The sequence below is a fragment of the Perissodus microlepis genome, chromosome 1 (genome assembly GCF_051167445.1).
Source record: "Perissodus microlepis isolate ML-2025 ecotype Zambia chromosome 1, ASM5116744v1, whole genome shotgun sequence".
In the NCBI taxonomy this organism is placed as follows: Eukaryota; Metazoa; Chordata; class Actinopteri; order Cichliformes; family Cichlidae; genus Perissodus; species Perissodus microlepis.
This window is the reverse complement of record NC_140461.1, coordinates 27,155,144-27,172,926: the sequence shown is the minus strand read 5'-3', so window position 1 is coordinate 27,172,926 and position 17,783 is coordinate 27,155,144. Positions and strand designations below refer to the sequence as shown.

At 40.7% G+C, this 17,783-nt stretch overlaps 2 protein-coding genes across 2 annotated transcripts in view; one reads left to right on the top strand and one right to left on the bottom strand.

Annotated features, from left to right (window-relative positions):
- LOC146393971 (long-chain fatty acid transport protein 2) overlaps nt 1–3,706 on the bottom strand; it is a 34,945-nt gene extending 31,239 nt beyond the window's left edge. The window contains exon 1 of the mRNA XM_084928520.1: nt 3,460–3,706. Coding sequence (XP_084784646.1) covers nt 3,460–3,706 — 247 coding nt within the window. The remainder of the gene's footprint in view (nt 1–3,459) is intronic.
- The window catches only part of pde8a (phosphodiesterase 8A), a 49,753-nt gene continuing 35,635 nt past the window's right edge, over nt 3,666–17,783 (top strand). The window contains exon 1 of the mRNA XM_084928191.1: nt 3,666–5,167. Within this exon, the coding sequence (XP_084784317.1) occupies nt 5,015–5,167 (153 nt within the window). The 5' untranslated portion in view covers nt 3,666–5,014. The remainder of the gene's footprint in view (nt 5,168–17,783) is intronic.

The window sequence follows — 17,783 nt, the reverse complement described above, 5'->3', positions numbered from 1 at the left end:
ATGTGCTCTCATCTGTCAAATCTCTGACATAGATTTATATAACACTTACATTCTTCACATTGCTTTTTTCCCTTTTTTTATTGAGGCTGTAAACCATTTGAGGCTGGGTTTTGTTTGTGGGCCATGCCTTAAGGAAACTGAGCAAACTCTTATAATATGCTGCACAAAAAAAAGCTCCAAAAAGCAATTGATGGTTTTAATATTGAATCTGTGATAGAGTGTAAAACAGCCATGTTCTAGCATTATAGCATTTTGTGGCTCTGTGACAGCTTTTAGCCTGTTGAAGCTCACTGTCATCAAAGGCAACACAGACACAGACTGAACTATGTTAAAGGGGAACGCTGCCAATTTTACACATAGAACGCAATTTACTTGTCATGGGGAGGACTATTATGAGTATGTGTCAGGGCCTTTCCTAAGGCTAAGAAAACACGTGTGAAGCCAAGTTTATCTGAGAGTATTTTTTAATAAAGTCTGCAGTCGGCACACTCAAAGGCACCCAGTTTAAATGATGGGTGTGTATAGGGAAATGTTTCTACTGAAAGGATGCTATTGGTGGTTTATAGGAAATGTTGTCTTCTTCTTATGCTGTACTGTGAGCCCACTAACTTAGCACAACTGCTAATACTTTTATTGTCTGCGTCTTGCTCATTTTCAGCTTAACAGTGTCAGTTCATTGGACTCTGACTCCTTCTTAGTCTTCACGTGCAACAAATCTCCACTGAAACATTTGTTATTTAGAGCAGCACATCTCGTCTAAATTTAGCTATCCACTTATAAACACTGCACATAAGTAAACAATGATTTTTCTTCTTCTTTTTTTGCAGGCCCTCCGTCTGAAGCAAGAGGTTGTCAGTGGTGATTAAATGCAAAGAAACTAAATATAGAAATGTTTTAGCTTTTGAGGACAGACTAACACACTAACTGACAGCTCTTCCTCCTCATTCTTCTTCCTCTTTTAGTTATCATTTTCATGCAGATGGCAGAAACGTTCCTTTAATACTGCTGTAATAGTTACTAGAAATGGTGAGTATTTGTTCAATCACAGAAAAACGTATATTTGCACTTTCCTAAAAGATGTCTTCACTCTTTTACTGACGGACTTCAGCAAGAGTTTGATGTAAAAGCCAACAACGAGATATATTAATTCAATCATCCAATCACCTGAAAAGTGATTTTTGAAAGTGCCACTTTTTTATTGTACATGTTCCATATTTATCCATCTGTCCATGTACCCATTTAAGAGTATTTTCAGACATATTTGTGCTGCTAGCAGTAGGTTGCCTCCAGTTCAAAAAGAAACTAAAGTACAACAAAAGATAAATAAATAAATCTAAACATACCACAGACTGGAAGCGCTGAAAGTCGTCACCAGAAGCACAAAGACGATCAGATAGTTCAAAGGGCAAGAAGCGGGACTATGAATACACAAAGGGGTTGATTAGATAAAAGACACATGTAACAAGCAAAGCTGAAGGGAAAAACACAAAGGCAGGAAGTAAAACAATACGGATGAAAGATGAGCGAATTTCAAAATAAAAGAGAAAGGCTAAACCTTGAAACTGAGACAAAATTAGTTTAAACATATGCTATGATAAAACTGAGTCAGAACACGTAAATAATAATAAAAAGGGTGTAAAAAAACTCTGTACTCTGGATTAACAGTAAGGCTGCGCGGATTCGATAAGAAGCCCCTAGCTGCTCATCTCTCTGATGAAGAGCACCCAGCATGCACTGAGGTCTGTTTTTGACCAGAACCATACATCTGGGTGACAGCTGTACGTTCAGAGCTGTCTCAAAAGCTGAAGTCAAAGCTTATGACACAAGGCAGACTGTTTACTGTTTTATATCATACCCTTATTCAGTAGCTGAATAATGATTAAAAACATTAAGCATCATGGGTTTATGCTATTATTGGGATTTGCAGGGGCAACATAGGAAAGGGGCTTGTCTGCTAACTGAAAGGTCGATAGTTTGATCCCCGTCTTCTTCAGCCTATGTTTCACAGTATCCTTGGGTAAGATACTGTACCACGAGTTGCCCCCAGTGCATCTGATATCCCTGTCTTAGTGTTAGTTACCAACATTGTAACTGACCAGTGACATTGTCTTAGCATTTGGTTAGCATCAGCCAGGAGGTTAGCTAATGCTCTCAAAAAATGATCACTAGCAAACCATCATGGGTAAGCTAAAATTGGCTAACTTGATAATATATATATATATATTATTTTTTAATAAAGAAAACACGTAAATACTCCCCCTCCCACACACACACACACACACACTGCAAAGTTATGACATCACAACAACATGATTGGTCAGTAAAGTTGCGATGTTGATCCTGGACCAACATTATTACGATGATGTAGGAACAAAGCCAACACGAGGGCATCAGATAAACCATGTCGGCAACATAATTAGGCATCGAAAAAAGCACTTTGGTGAATGAAATGCTAAAATTGAGTAGAAAAAGTTCTACACAAGTACCAGACCATATTATGGTCATGATATTCTTGTGTCGGGTGCCTTTAAGTACTTGAGTATTTTAAAGTTATTTAATAGAAATATTAAAGAAGGAATACACACAAAGCCTAAGAGACAGAAGAGGGAATGATTTGAAAGCCATTAGAAATCTGACTCTTCAGACCAACAGGCACAGTCACTACAATATATGACCTGTTGCAAATACACATTTCCATGCAGAGCATTGCAATTTTGCTGCTTTTCTGAATTCAAAGGAACTAGGCCACACTCGTCGTTGGGTCGCAGGCCTTTTGCGCTAACCTGAGGTATTGTTCTCTTTGAGGTTTCAGGATGAAGCAGACATGTGTTGCTTTTTTTTTTGTTTTTGTTTTTAGTCCCTAAATATGCTTTGTGGAGGGCTGCTGAGTTAGTGAAGCTTGCCAAAGAGGTGAGCGAATGAGTTTCACAAAATAAAACAGCTCATCAGGAACAAACATAGCCAAAAGTGTAAAATGTGAGAATAAAAGAATAAATATAAAAACATATTTGGATTTTTTTTTTAAGCAACGCAATAAATTCTTTAAAGTTGTGATAGTTGGTCTTACTTTTTTTTAAAAAAATATTATAAACTACGTGGCACAATGTGTATCATATTAACCAAAAATGTAAAAAATCGCCTCATGGTCGCTTAACATTTCATTATCAGCAACAAGGTCAGTGTGATAATCTCTCATTACATAGCCTTTTAATGGATTTAGATATACATTAGTGTGTTTTGCGTGTGTTTTCAGACAGATTTGCATAGACTACAACTTCATTATGTGCATTCGAGCGTTTTAATAAAAGTTTTCCTGTGTATTAAAAATTGTAAATGTGTTTTCCCAGATTCAGCAGGGCGACATACTCATCCACAGCCACAGTATCTGCGGTTTGCATGTGCTACGTGCTTTGAATAAAGAAATGAAATAAATAAATAAATAAATAAAGGTAAGGCTACCTGCAGCCAGCTCAGCGTTGGTTGGCCAGGGCTCTTTTTTCCTCTTTTCAAAGTTCCCACGGAAAGCAGAGGACCGCCCAGCGGCGCCGAGCGCGCCTCTGATTGGCTGCGCGCAGCTCATTTGCATTAACGTCAGTAAAGGCTGTAGGTCAATCCTTGCGGGTGCTTTTATTGGATGTGCCGCTGTCAAGCAGTGCTGAAGAATTGGAAGGGCAAACGCCAGAAAAGGCAGAGAAAAGACAAACATTAAATCAGCATTATGTAGCTCGATCTTGCCTTACTTCCGCTCTCGACAACCTCAAATAATCCTGCCGTGCCCGATTTCGGATCTGAAACTTGTGGACACGGAGCGGTCCTTTTTTTTTTTTTTTTTTTGGGAAAGATTTTTTTTCTCTCTCTCTCCCTCTCTGTGTCTCTCTCTCAGAGCGATCGCATTCTCCAGAGGTGGTACCTCACAACATTACTCTCTGACAGCCTTTACATCCTTTTTTCTTCTCTCCCTCCTCCTCCAGAATGACAGAAAATCGCGGAGCCTGCTAACACTCTTTACTGCACCCGGGTTTGGAGCTCTTATATCAGTCGGATCATCCTCAGCCGGCCAGCGGATGCCTGGATGGAGATTGCGAGCCATCCACCAAGATTTCTCCGCGTCCTAAAATTGGTGATTTGGGGCTGATAAATGGAGTGTTGTGTCGGGCAGTATGCTTCACGAAGCTTGTTTGACACCGGAGCCACTGGCCAGAATAACGCTCTGCAGTGTGAATATTTCAGCCTGTTGATGATGAACCGCTCAGGACTGGAGCAAAGTGTCGTGAGAACCGGTTTATGGGCCCGTGTCTTGAGCTGAAGTGGGCAACCGGATTGTTGAAGAGAAGGAGAGGAGAGGACAGGGGGGGGGGAGAGAGAGAGAGAAGGCATCATTTTTGATGGCTCCGAGGTGGTGGAGGACGACTACACATGAAACCTTGGCCGCAAAAAATGGATAAAACTATTGCATGAAAGCTGGCCGGGGAGGGGGGAACTGCATGGTGTGTCTTAGGCCTACTTGATAACACTGAAGTTGAAGGGGGGGAGAAAAAAAATGAGAAAATGGTGATGTGGTACGAGGAAGGCGAGAAGAGGAGCCAGAGTGAGGGATAATAATAATAAAAAATAAAATAAATCGTCCATGGGGATCTCAGCAGCGGAAGAATAACGGAATCCAAGTTTTCGAGGACAAGACAGCTGCTTTGATTGAAGCTCTCCAATTAACTTCATGTGAAAAACAGAGGGAGGAAATCAGCTTCCTGGTCGGGGGTGGGGGTTAGAAAAATATATTATTCATGCCTTGTGTTAGAGCAATTGCAGAACCGGCTTTGCTGTGGCCTAGATGATATTTACATATATATTTATATATATGTAGCCTATATTTAAACAACAAAAAAAAGTATGAACCTTAGGAGGAAGAGTGGACTTTAAGATTACAAAAAGAGGGCGAATGACACTCTTGTAGCCTCAAAGTAAAGCACTTGCGCAAAAAGGAAAAAAAAAAAAAAAGGCTGAAGTGGGTTGAAGCATGGGCTGTGCTTCAAGTATTCATATCTCTGATAGGGTGGTCTACCACAGTGGAAAAGAGTCCGAGGATTCCCACTCACCCCAGCAGACTAATACCACTCAGCATCAAGGAAATCCTGCCTCTGGACTACCCCTAAAACCCCCTAGCTGCAAGGTGAGGGACTCTACATTCATTTACATTTACACAGACACAGATCCACTATGTATGTATGTGTGTATCTATGTGTGTGAGAGAGTCAGTTGCTTGTGTATATGCATGTCTAAAGCTGTTCAACAAAAAAACCTCTGCTCTATAAACTACAGTCTATTTATTTAAAAAAGGTTATTGAATAGAAATATTAAAGAAGGAATACGCACAAATCCATGGAGACGGGAGAGGGGATGACTCCAAAGCCATTAGAAATCTGACTCTTCAGACCAACAGGCACAGTCACTACAATATATGACCTGTTGCAAATACACATTTCCATGCAGGGCATTGCAATTTTGCTGCTTTTCTGAATTCAGAGGAAATAGGCCACCCTCAGTGGAAGGTCATAGGGTCGAAAGCCCTTCGCGCTACCCTGAGGTATTGTTCTCTTTGAGGTTTCAGGATGACGCAAATATTTGTTGCACTCTTTTGTGTGTGTGTGTGTGTGTGTGTGTGTGTGTGTGTGTGTGTGTGTGTGTGTGTGTGTGTGTATTTTAGTCCTTAAATATCTACTCTGTGAAGTGCTGGACTTGACAGATCTAAAAAATCTACGCACAAGGCAGCAACATGTGTTGTCAAACGTGCTTCTTTCAGCTGTTTTCAGCTGACTTAGCTCTGGCCTCTGTTTCACCTTTCCACCAGTTATGCTTTTCAGTAGGATGTCCTCTCTTGCGAAATCTTATTGCTGTCTAAACTTCATGCACAAAAACCTACACAAACAGCTATCAGTACCCACTTTGACCATGCAGAGGGATCTTTGCGCTAGAAGTGGGGAAAGTGGGTAATGAGAAGGATGGCTGTAGGATTACACCAGAAAGTCTCTCATCGAAAGTGCTTCATCACTGGCAAAAAAAAGTAACAGTCCCATTTGTGTATTGGACCAATAATAATTACACTAAATATAACAAAACAGGCTGTGCCTGCTTCCACTCAGGGACTAAATAGGTGTTTCTAATCAGGATGATTGTTTTTGGCCTTTTTGTTGTGTAAGAGATTACACATGCACATAACAATTTCTGTTATTCAGATTAAGACGTGCGTTTTGGGGTCAGATAGGTGTAACTATCTGCAGCAAACTGAAACATAAAGATCCATGTTTTTATGTTTTTGTCCTGGTTAAAAGCGTAATCTCGTCAGCATAAAAACTTGAGGAATATAGAGTTGGGAGCTGTCATCGTGTCTCTGAAGAGTCCATTGGTGGCACATTTATGATGCAGTCAAAGCTGGGCTGTACTGTATTGTTTTGGTGTAGATCTGCAGGCGTCTGTAAGCACAAAGCGTTGGTTTAAAGAAGAAGAAGGTGGGATGTTGTGAATTTAGCAGTGCAGCAGTGTATCTGTGTGTTTATGGGAAAGTGTGCGCTTGTCCGACAGGCCGCGGGCTATCTGAGGGCCTCTGTCAAGCTGAATTTTGTGGCCAAATGTCACCCCAGGATGCAGTGAGAAGTCTGTGTGACAGATGCCCCCACGTCAAAACGCCCACTGTGACTCTGATTGAATTAGTTCCCTGATTGAGTTAGACTAATGGTATACAAATCTTCTTGTGCTGGAAATGTTAATTCCTGCTCTGTAAGGTGTCATTGCCGAGATCCGCCGCGCATTTTCTGAGCGAGCGGCCGGATTTATTTTTACCACAATGGACAGAAAAAGTATTTTTATGGTTGCTTTTCATTAAGAACCACACATGCGTTAGTTCACCATGATGCATTCAAGCCTCGGGAATCCACACCACTTCTGCTTGTTGTAGCTTTTTTCTTTTTTTTTTTTAAAAGGGGGGGGGTCTCTTAAAAAAAATGACCAATAACAGACACCTGCAGCACTTTGATTTAATAAAGCAGTTTTTCAGGCAATATCATTGAAAAGCACTCATTTTTTGCATTTCATTCAGAAGATATTTGGAAAAATAGACCTAATGAGCAAGAAAGCATTTACACTGTAAAATACATCCCTGAGATGATGAATGTTTCATATCATTTCATGTGATACAGCCCTATTTTATTTATTTATTTTATAAGTACATTGGATTGACATATAAATCACTACAATTTAATGTCAAATACTTCTTCTGTTTTATTATTATATGTTCTGGGCTTCGGCTTTGAATCACTGTGATTCTGAACAGAACACACGCATTCGTGCCCTGAAGGATAATAATATTCTTTCAAATAAACACACAACTGGCAGTAAGTACAGCAGTGTACACGTTTAGCTCATTGCAAAACTGTGTTAGGCAAATGTGAAATCTGTGCTGTACCTCTGCTTACTTTGTTTTATATCTACATATGAGTGAGGGAGGCAGGATCAGAACATGTGCAGGCATCTACAGCGTGAGAAGGACTCAATAGAAGTTTGGGAGTGTGATGTGAGTTATTGTCAAGGGTACGTTACCATCTGGGCTGCTCTAGTGATGATAAGGCTCAAGTACAAGGTCGTGTGTGTGTGTGTGTGTGTGTGTGTGTGTGTGTGTGTGTGTGTGTGTGTGTGTGTGTGTGTGTGTGTGTGTGTGTGTGTGTGTGTGTGTGTGTGTGTGTGTGTGTTGGCCTAAACAGAGACAAAGAGAGGCCTTAGCCAAACACAACATCATTTATCTGGCCTTGATTTTTCCAGTCTGATTGCCCCCCACGCAAGGAAATCAAGTAGCCCCCCCCCCCCAGCAGCAAATGTAAAATCAGCTTTACGGTTACCTCTTAGTATGAATGAAAAAGGGCAGTAAAGGGTGCTAAGCTAACAAGTGTGTGGAAAGCAATGCCATCCTGCTTACTGCCTGATTCCAGCCTCTGCGTGCATTAGCATAAGTGGTATCACTCAGGCTATACCTCAGACTCCCCCCTCGTCATTTAACCCTCCCATCCCCGCGGGCGACTGGGCACACGGGGCTGAGAAACATTTAACTGCTGCTTATCTGAAACACCAACCTGATCCACCGCCGCCCTGAGCACACTGTCTGCATTTGTCAGTATTCGCTCCTGTCGTTTCCATGCGAGCTCTCTATGGCCAAGTTTGTGTGTGTTTAGTCCAAGTTGAGAGTCATTGGGTAATTTATTCCAGAGGAGGGCAAAGGCTTCGCATGGTGATGAATTAATCCACTGTGCTTTTTCTGTTGCCTGAGAGGAAAGAGACTGATATGGGCTCCTTCTCTCTGTCTTTCATTTTGGCTATCAGACATGGACCTTTTTTTTTCTTTTTTCTTTTTTTTTAAATTATATACCTTTTACTTCTTAGGTGATACTCTTCAAATTCTCTCTGACTGCCTTCATTGCCACAATCGCACACGACTGAATGCACAATAGTTGCTGGTCTCCCTCTGAGCAGCCTCAGAAGCGTCTATGTTCAGTTGACTTCAGCATTCACGCTGTTTTCTTTGTCTTTACAGCTGCTGTATGGATCAAATGATGGATTGTGTTTATCCGTGTCTATCAAAGATGTCATGCGTATATGTACAGTGGTCTTTTATAGCCCAGAGCATGGCACTCCCCCCTGGCGTGCTGCCACAGCTGGCCGTTTGAATCCCACTGGGGCAAAGTTCCTGTGCTATAAAGCATTATTTAAACAAACAAAAACAAACTCAGTGATCAGTTAGATTTAGAGGTGCTGGTAAATGGGTTTGGTTACATCTGGACAGAGTTAGATGAGCAGTTTCTCCCTGTTTCCAGTCCCTGTGTCAAGATAAGCCAACCAGCCTGTGACCGTAGTTTCACATTTAACTGACCAATATGAAACTGAGCTCTTGGCAGGCGAGGACGCATACGTATTTCCCCCACATGTCAAGCTAATGTTTCTTTTTCTGCAGTAATTTTTCTTTTAAACTTTGGCATGAAAAAGGAAGATTGCAAGCTTCTTTAATAAGTTTATTTTATCTTTTATTCAAACAAAATGTCAGCTGCAGTGTCCCTGTGTTTCCCTTCCTGTCTGGAGTGCCTGCAAGGGCAGTAAGGGGGCAGCAAGGGGGGGATTTTTTTTTGTTGTTGTTGTTGGTTTTTTTGCTATGTCATTTATCTCCACTAGCACATGAGCAGAAGGAGCTCAGAGGAGGCAAGATGGGGCACATGGCACAACCACACTCCTCTGGTTGATATATAGGGCGCTCTAGTGCTTATCAACCATGTTTGCATAGCGTTAGATATCCAAGAGTTCAGGGCCAAATGTACTACAGTATTCATACATTTTAATTCCCACAACCACTCTGTTCTTGAACATTAAGCAGCTCACAACACTTCATATAGTGTCACCCTGAGTGTTAAATTAAATTAAGATAACATGATAAATCTCTTTGTCACCTTAGGTGTAGCTACAGTGGGTCTCTTCATCTCACAGGACTTGCTTACTTGTGGGGTGTATACTGGGTTACGTGTACTCGTGAAACAGACCCTCCCATTGTTTTTCTTGTTTTGTTGTTTTTTTTTTAAACTGGTCTTAGCAAGCAAGGCCACATTCAAAGCTTGTTCTGCTCCCCCTCCAGGTTTAGAATTTAGTATCATAAGGTCGGCATGTGATAGTTTCATGAGATTACTGAAATGGTATTCTTCCAAAACGAGGCGCTACAAGTGTTTATGTTGCTGCAGCGCTCTCTGTTCGCTCTTCCAGGAGCTCACAGGAATGTAGATGTGAGTGGGCCCTGGTCCGCTGGTGGCCTTTCATGCTCCTCCTTGAATGTGCCTCTCCCAGCTTCTGGGCTTTCTAAGGTCTGAGCATCTGCTCGGGCTATGCAGTCATGCCACTTGTTCTCCAAGCATGCAGACTTTTAGGCCTGGCTGGGCTGGAAACAGATTATTTTAGGATTGCTTTGCTCTGTTGACTGTTTAGGTGTCAACTATCACTGATGTCACTTGTCCTGATCGGTCGATCATATTTATTCGTGGGGATGGAGCAGAATGAGGCGTCATCATTTCTTTTTCACTTCACACTTAACCTTCCGATATTCGTAGTGCAGCATACCAGAATCCAAGTTATTTGACAATAATTGCGTGGTCAGACAAGGGTGTGGGGAAACAAATTGATACAGTATATTTTGCGTGGCAATATTGGCAACATTGATACACGTAAATCAAATATAGATATTTATTAAAGAAATTAAAATATTCTGGGAATACTATGAACAACAGGGCTTATCTTATGTGTCATCATCCTGAGATGTTGTTAGCCGAGCAAATTTTGATCAAATCGGCTCTGTCGAAAAACTATCCAACACTGGAAACACTTAGCTTGACAAAACTACTTCCTAACTCAGAGAAAGTTAACGGCTCCATCACACGAATAGAAATGGGACAGCAGCCTGTTTGCATCTACAAAAAAAAAAAAAATCGGTGACTGTCTGTTTATTGCGTTGAATTTTTTTTTCACATTCCGCAACCGTGGTTGTCCGCAGATTGAGGGTGTTGTGCAGTCATGACTGCTTTTGAGCCCAAGGCTATTGCTCATCTGGCCTGGTATGAGGCAACCTTTCTGCAAAACAGTTGCAATCTGACTTGGACTGACTGCAGTCACTCTCAGAGAGATTGTTGAAGGTGTGCAAATAATTGTTTAATTTTTAAATGCAGGCAGATTTCCAACATCTTGCCATCAGAATCAGTTTTTATCAGTGAGCACAACTCGAAAGGACTTGAGTCAACTGGCCGGTAGCTGGTTGTCTTCTGGATATATTTTTATTGAACAGGAAGGCTGCTGAGCACAAATATGATAGTTAGATTTGAATTTCTGCTAAATTTCTCTATGTAAATTTTTGTCTATGTAGATGGACAATAAATGGAAGATTTCTGACCATTTACACTGCAAATCACCAATTTGACCCCATTCAGTTGCAGACTGATATCCGACTGCTAGCAGACTGACTTTGTCATATGGCAAAAGTTTCATCAGGATTTAGCGACAATGTTAATATGCTTGGCAATTTCATTTTGCAGCAAAGACAAAAAAAAAAGCTGAAGTGAGATAACATTATCTTATTGGATAAAACGGATAATGACCAACTACAGTATACGTTATTGCAAAATGTTAAAAATCACAATAATATGATATTGTCAGTGAAGTACACTCCCACCTGTACATAAAATAGCAGTATACTGAATGCACAAAGTATCTATGCTCGTCCTCACTGAGGCATGGCAGGGCAGGTGAAATAGTTTCTGCATGTTGTGGCAAACGTGAGCCTAATGATTGGAGTGCTGCATTTTAACTTGTGACACATTTACACACAGAAAACAATTTACAAGGATTTAAAGGACAGGTTTGACACTTTAGAAACCTCTAGCGGCACCCTTAAAGGTTACAAATTAACACATTATACGCTGTTTGCTTATTTGATTCAAAACCAAAGGGTCAAACCTGTGAGCTGTGGTTCTGTGGACTGTGTGATGGAGTATTTCTTGGCTTTCATCATTGACACAACTTTACCATTTATTTGAAATGCAACATGTTAACTGTTGAGCTTTAGAGGGGCAGCCAGAAGACGGGCTACTTCTAGCTAGAGCCTGTCTTTATGTTATGTTAGACTAAATAGCTGTTTGTGAGGGGACTGATTACAGCCATCAACAGCTAGTCCATAAAGATTCCTTAAAGAGTCACCGTATTAGAAATACTCTTCTGTATATTTAAGGTTCTGTGCCGTCTCCCTTCTTGAACCTTATCTTGCCTAGTTTATTTGTTGGCTTGGTGTTATCACTATTTTCTGCTTTGACCACCTTTTTTTGTTTTTTTTCTTCATGTGAATGAATGTTTAGGATACTACACTACTGTCACATGTGACCCTCTATATTAGACATTAATCTCTTGAAGTCCCACTCCCACACCTATGAGCGATTATGAAAAGCACACAGTGTAAAAACACAGCATCATTGTTCTTCCAAAGGAAAAGTTCACCCCAGTGTCATCAGTCTTGGACAGCGTCCGTGTCCACAGGAGTGAATCTGCTCTGGAATGGAGCCTTTCGTAGTGATTGGGTCCTGATGTAACCACACACAGCACATCATCTTAACAAAGCTAACAGCCATGTTAATAGCAACTGGTTACTGGAGTACTTTGGACATTTTCACGCTTCATCACACCGCTGTCTTCGCTGCCAGAATATGCTGAAGAAACTGAAGGGATGTTGCCTGTTGGAAGGTTTCCTTCTGGGGCAGGATATACAAAGCACCAAAAATTATTAGATTTAGTATTGAATTGTAAGCCTGATGGGTATTTTATTGCAAAAACCTGGCAATTGATATAAAAATAATTTTACAATCAAAGTGCTCCAGAGGCACTGATTTCTTTCTGCTGCCTTTTTTTCACTAAATAATTGCTGAGCTGACTAGATTTAAAGCAAAAAGGCCTTCAGCTCATGGTAAACACACAAGACACTCATTCACCTGCTGTGCATCCCATAAAAGTAGCGCTGCTCTCCTCCTCCTTTGTTTAAAGGGACATTAACTCTGATGCAGAGCTCTCTGGAGTCTATTCTGTGTTTTGTTCTTGAGATGCACTGTACCCTCAGTTGAAATAGCCCTAACAGTGTCGGTGGGGCGGAGTGCAGATGGTGCACATTGTTTTTGCAGTGTCCATTGCGTGCTTGTAACAACACATGTAGGCTGGTGCAGAAATTCACTCCGAACGCCCGACTAACTTTTTGATTTTTATAGGCAAGTTCAAATCAGCGCACCCTCTTTTGACTAACTGATCCCGTCAAAGTCTTACTTGATTGTAACAGAGCTGTAGTAATCCAAACCATTCGACCGTTCGACCGTGACATGCAAATAAAATTTGTAGCTAAGTTTCAAAAACATGGAGTGAGCCAGTCACTATTGGTTAGCTCCACCGTAACACCCCCACCCCAGAGAAATTCAAGTCTAAGTTGTGGAAACTTTGATATGTCAAAACTGCCTTTTCTTCCTAAAGGTCAAGATGAATATACCCAAATATTAAAGTAATTTTTCCATTCTGATTCTCCTATCGAGTTGATCTAATTTTGCATGTCAGAGAAAGACACTTTGGCACAACCTTTGCTGGAACACTTGACAGTGGTTTTATGCTTCATATTATTTTGCTTTGAGGTGATAAGGTTGATTCAAGATAGACGGTATTGCTCCAGGCGTTTACCAGTTCGGTTTCAGAAAGCGTTTTAAAAAAACAGCGTTTGAAAACAGTTACTGAAACTACCTCTAAGACTGCCTGTTGGACGCTTTAGGAGAGTAGAAAATGATTCAGTGGAAACTATGAAAGGACACACCCTAATAAAAAAGTCATTGATGACAGTGGAGCATGTTTGCATGGTTCTAATAGAAGTGACACAAGTGAAACATTCCTGCGTGACGTTCACGAGAACCCGTGCCATTTATCATACCTGTTGCACCTGCCTAATGACATTCCTCCACAGACTGCCTGTATTACTGTGTGCATTGTAACAAGAACAGCTGCTTATAGTTGTGAAATATTGTTCTAGATATTTCTGCTTCAACAAAGTGCTGCAAGGCTGCCTTTCTACCTTAAGTGGCAACAATTTGTGTACAAGAAACCAATTTCTGCTTAACGTGTAGGGAAGAATAATCAGTCACATAAAGTTAAGAGAGATTTTGTGTTACCTTTTTGACTGGTTACCTAACAATATTACGTCACATCACTCATTACCTACTATCAGTCATCTTGGGTGCGTAGGAAAATGGCAAGCCCTAGAAATACCTGCTAATCGCTAGAAAGAATTTTCTCTGTACACATGTGTTGTCTTAAACAGTTTCTGTTTAATGATACGATGCATTTACAAAGACATTTTTTTTTATTTATTTACCAGTAATATTGGATGAGGTGAGATGGGTTTTGTGCAGAATGCACTTTCAAGATGGAAAAGGGTGCATTAGATGTACTAAATCCTCTCTAAATGTAAATGACATCATGACATGCTGGAGATTAAATTGCAATCTCCAGTTCTCCATTTAAATCAGTACTGAGTGTATGTAAGTATAAACATTTTAAAATCTTTCCTTTTATAATGTCCTCCTAAAGAAAGCAGTTGAAACGCCAGCGTCAGTGATACAAGCAGCTGAAAAGTTATGGCTACATGTAGTTATGGTTATAATTTAAATACCACCAGTGAAATATCTGACATCCACCTGAACTGATTAGGTCTGAATTTCGAGAATTAACCAGTTGAAAGTGTTTCCATTGATGTGGTCATAAAACCATCAGTGTAACTTTGTACTAAACATTGGGGGGTCAATATCTCTGTCTAAATAAATAAATCTGGGTAAATTCCCAGATGATTAAACATGCAACTATTTTGCTGGTAATACCTGAAATGAGTAAAGAAAATCAACAGCCTATTTATGCAAGATAATTCATAATTTTATTGGGGGGGTTATATTGGTTGGGTCTGATTATTGAGGGGGTCATAACCCCTCTAACCCCCCTGGAAATTACGCCCCTGCGTGAAACCCAAATAATTTAGACTTTTATTAGGAGTTGAGCTTCTTTTAATGGTCCTTACAGTGGTAATTAAAATATGCACAAAAGGAAACGTGATTTCTAAAATAATTCAATAACAATATTAGTTTTCTTCAGACGGGAAGTTGCTGTCGGTCTATTTAAACTTTTTTCCCCCTCTCTGTATTTGCATATTTTCTAAGAGTACACTGAGCCGCATGTCTTTGTGTTTCTTACAAACTCCCTTTAATGTTTCTGTTGGCGTGCAGTCATCCTTATTCAGCGTTTCGTGTCTCTGTGTGTATGTTTGTCTGTGATTCCAGTATAGTTTGTGTGCCAAGCCCCAGCTCGTGTCGCTCACTAATCCCTCATGCAACAGTGACATCAGTGGTCCTGTTTTAGCAGGCGAAGAAGACGGAGGGGGGTCCGGTGATTATCTAATGCTCTCCCAGCCATCTGAAGAGCCCAGGAGAACCGCTTCTGATATTTTTACTGACATATAAGCTGTTTTGGAGGGCTAGAGTCAGGCAGAGTTACAGACGGAGCAGGAGTGCATTTTTTTTCTAATTCTAATCCGCTCTTTAGGCCATGGGGCCGGTGTGGTAATTAAGATTGCACTGTTGGGTATGGATCTGGCACGAAAGTTACTGTACACTAATGATTCCCGATTCTTATTTGTGGCGCCTGTTGTTTGGACTTGTTGTCATGTATTTGGCTGGACTCAGAAGGAGGAGGGGCTGACTGCTATGGAAAGGTTCCCGATAAGATTACAGCACGCTGTAGTGTCGCTGGACCGGGCAGCGTCCAACTTAGACTGTCCTTCTGCTTCACTGGCCTCCGGCTTTACCTGGACTGAGAAGGAGGAATAAAAATAACACGCACCTGATCAATAGTCGCACATGGTTCACAGTAAAGATAATACACTGATGACAGGTGCTGTAAGTAGAGGATTTACAGTTGATAAATGATAGTGGGGTGAAAGGAAGAACGTGTAATAAAATTGAGGCGTTATTTGAACACAAGGGAAGGTAAAACAGGCCTGCGGTGTAGTTGTACTAGTGTTGAAGTAGGCCACTGGAAGAAGGGGAGGTTTTGGTTGCCCCAGAGCCCTGGATAGCTTAGGATTGACCAGGTCTTACAGGGATTTCATGGTAATCTGGATAAGGACAGAAATACCTTGAAGGTGAACGCTGGAGAAAGTGCTCAGCTTCTTGTGGGTCTGTCTTTAATTAATTGTCACGCACTGGTGGTAGATATACAAAAACATAATATTTAACATGTTTGGAAAAAATTAACAGGAGTTGTGCAGTTTGAAAGAAGCAGTTATTTATGAGGCAGGGAAGGTGTAATCAAATATGCCATTGTGTGAGATATGGAGTATTACAACCTGAAATATTTCAAGTACTCTCAAGTTTTGTTTAGTTTTTTAAAAAAATGATTATTATTATTTTTAAATATCTCCTATATAAATAAATGACCACGTTCACTCTTTGATCTTATAAACTTTCTCCTCTTTAGTTTGTCGATGCTGCCTTTAAAGATCAGAACTTTAAAGTTGGATTGTGCTTGTGGTTCTGTACGATCCTAAAGAAAAAAACAGATGGTGTGTGGTTATAGTGTGAGCACACTTTGAACTTACGTTTATTCGGGCGATTTGAAATGATGGAACATGATTGAAAAATGGACATATTTAGAAAAATCCAGCCACAGGAGATGCATAAAAGTCGACCTGTGTCGATGTGATCTGTCTTTGCTGGCATGCAGTAGTATAGTAAACATCCATGAGAAGTGTTTCTCTCCAAGTTTCATGAATGCGACTCTTTTCTGCTCCTCATACCCTCATCACTTGGCCTGACGGAATGAGCTGCTCCTCAGCCAAGCCTCAGTTACTCTCCTTGGCGCTGTGTTGCACAGATCACATACAAACTTGGGCTGTGATGGATACAGCGAATGCATGCATGCAGGCAGTCCTGGGCACGTCGTGAAATGAGGGAATGCAGCATTCACTCTGACTTTGCAAAGACACTGTAAATGGCAGACATCGCACTGGACCAGCAGTTCACACAACCCCGGTGGGTTCTGGGAAATCTAAAGCATTGCTTGCAATGTGTGGAACACCAGTTAGAAACAGGGACAGGTCACCAAGGATGCAGTAACCTATCCGTTTTCTGCAAACTCTGTATTTTTAAACCACAGACGTCACTCAAAGGCATTTGGGACTGAATTCCAGGACAAGTTCAGTCTCTTGTGTGTTTCTCAGTGTCTTCCCTTTATGTGCGTGTCTGTGTGCACATTCCCGTATGCTTGAGTTTCCGCACTATCTGGTGAGGTAGGAGAGATGTCACTGCAGACAGAATAAAGGTCAGGGTGTATTCTGAAAGCACCCGCTCGAAAAACAATGAATGTGTGTGCGTGTGTGATTAGAAGTTTCAGGTTTTTTGGACAGCACGTGTAAGCAGTAATTCACAATACTGCAGGAAAAGCGTTTCAGGTTTTTAAAACTTGACGTCAAGCAGCATTTTCAGAATTTATTTAGACCACAGTCTTTAAATTCATGCCATCATGAATTCCCTCCACAGAGCAAATACTTACCTTTACTTACTGTAAATGTACCAAAGAAATTATCTAGCTGCTGCTAGCTTCCATAGCTAACACTACAGATCAGGAAGAAAAGCTATTCTCACTCTCTCCTGTCAAATTATTTCACCACTTTTTAATAAGATGGTAGCAACGGGGGAAATACTGAAGTGGACAAGGGTACAAAATTTCGGGTATTTGAAGGGGTGTGAAAAAATCTGTTTTGTATTGTGATTGCTGCATAACAGAAGTGATGCTCTGACAGATATGATGCTAGATGGCAAATGATTGACATAAAATATGGGGAGAGTGGCCCTAATATGTAGGAGGTGTGTACGAGGACTGTCATAACACCAGAAATGTAGTAGTTTGTATCAATATCATTAGAACTACATGACTGTCCCTCCCAAAACTAAGGGATTTATCTCACGTGCTTAAACATAAAATACTTTATTATATATTCCATTATTATTTTACTCCTTTATTATTAAATAGTATTACGATGGACAGGATTAGATCATTTTAAACTGGGGGGGGGGGTCATTTCAAACATGTAAATCTAAAAAATAATAACATTTATGGGAAAGTCATTTTAAGTAAATGAAAAAATTACTAGA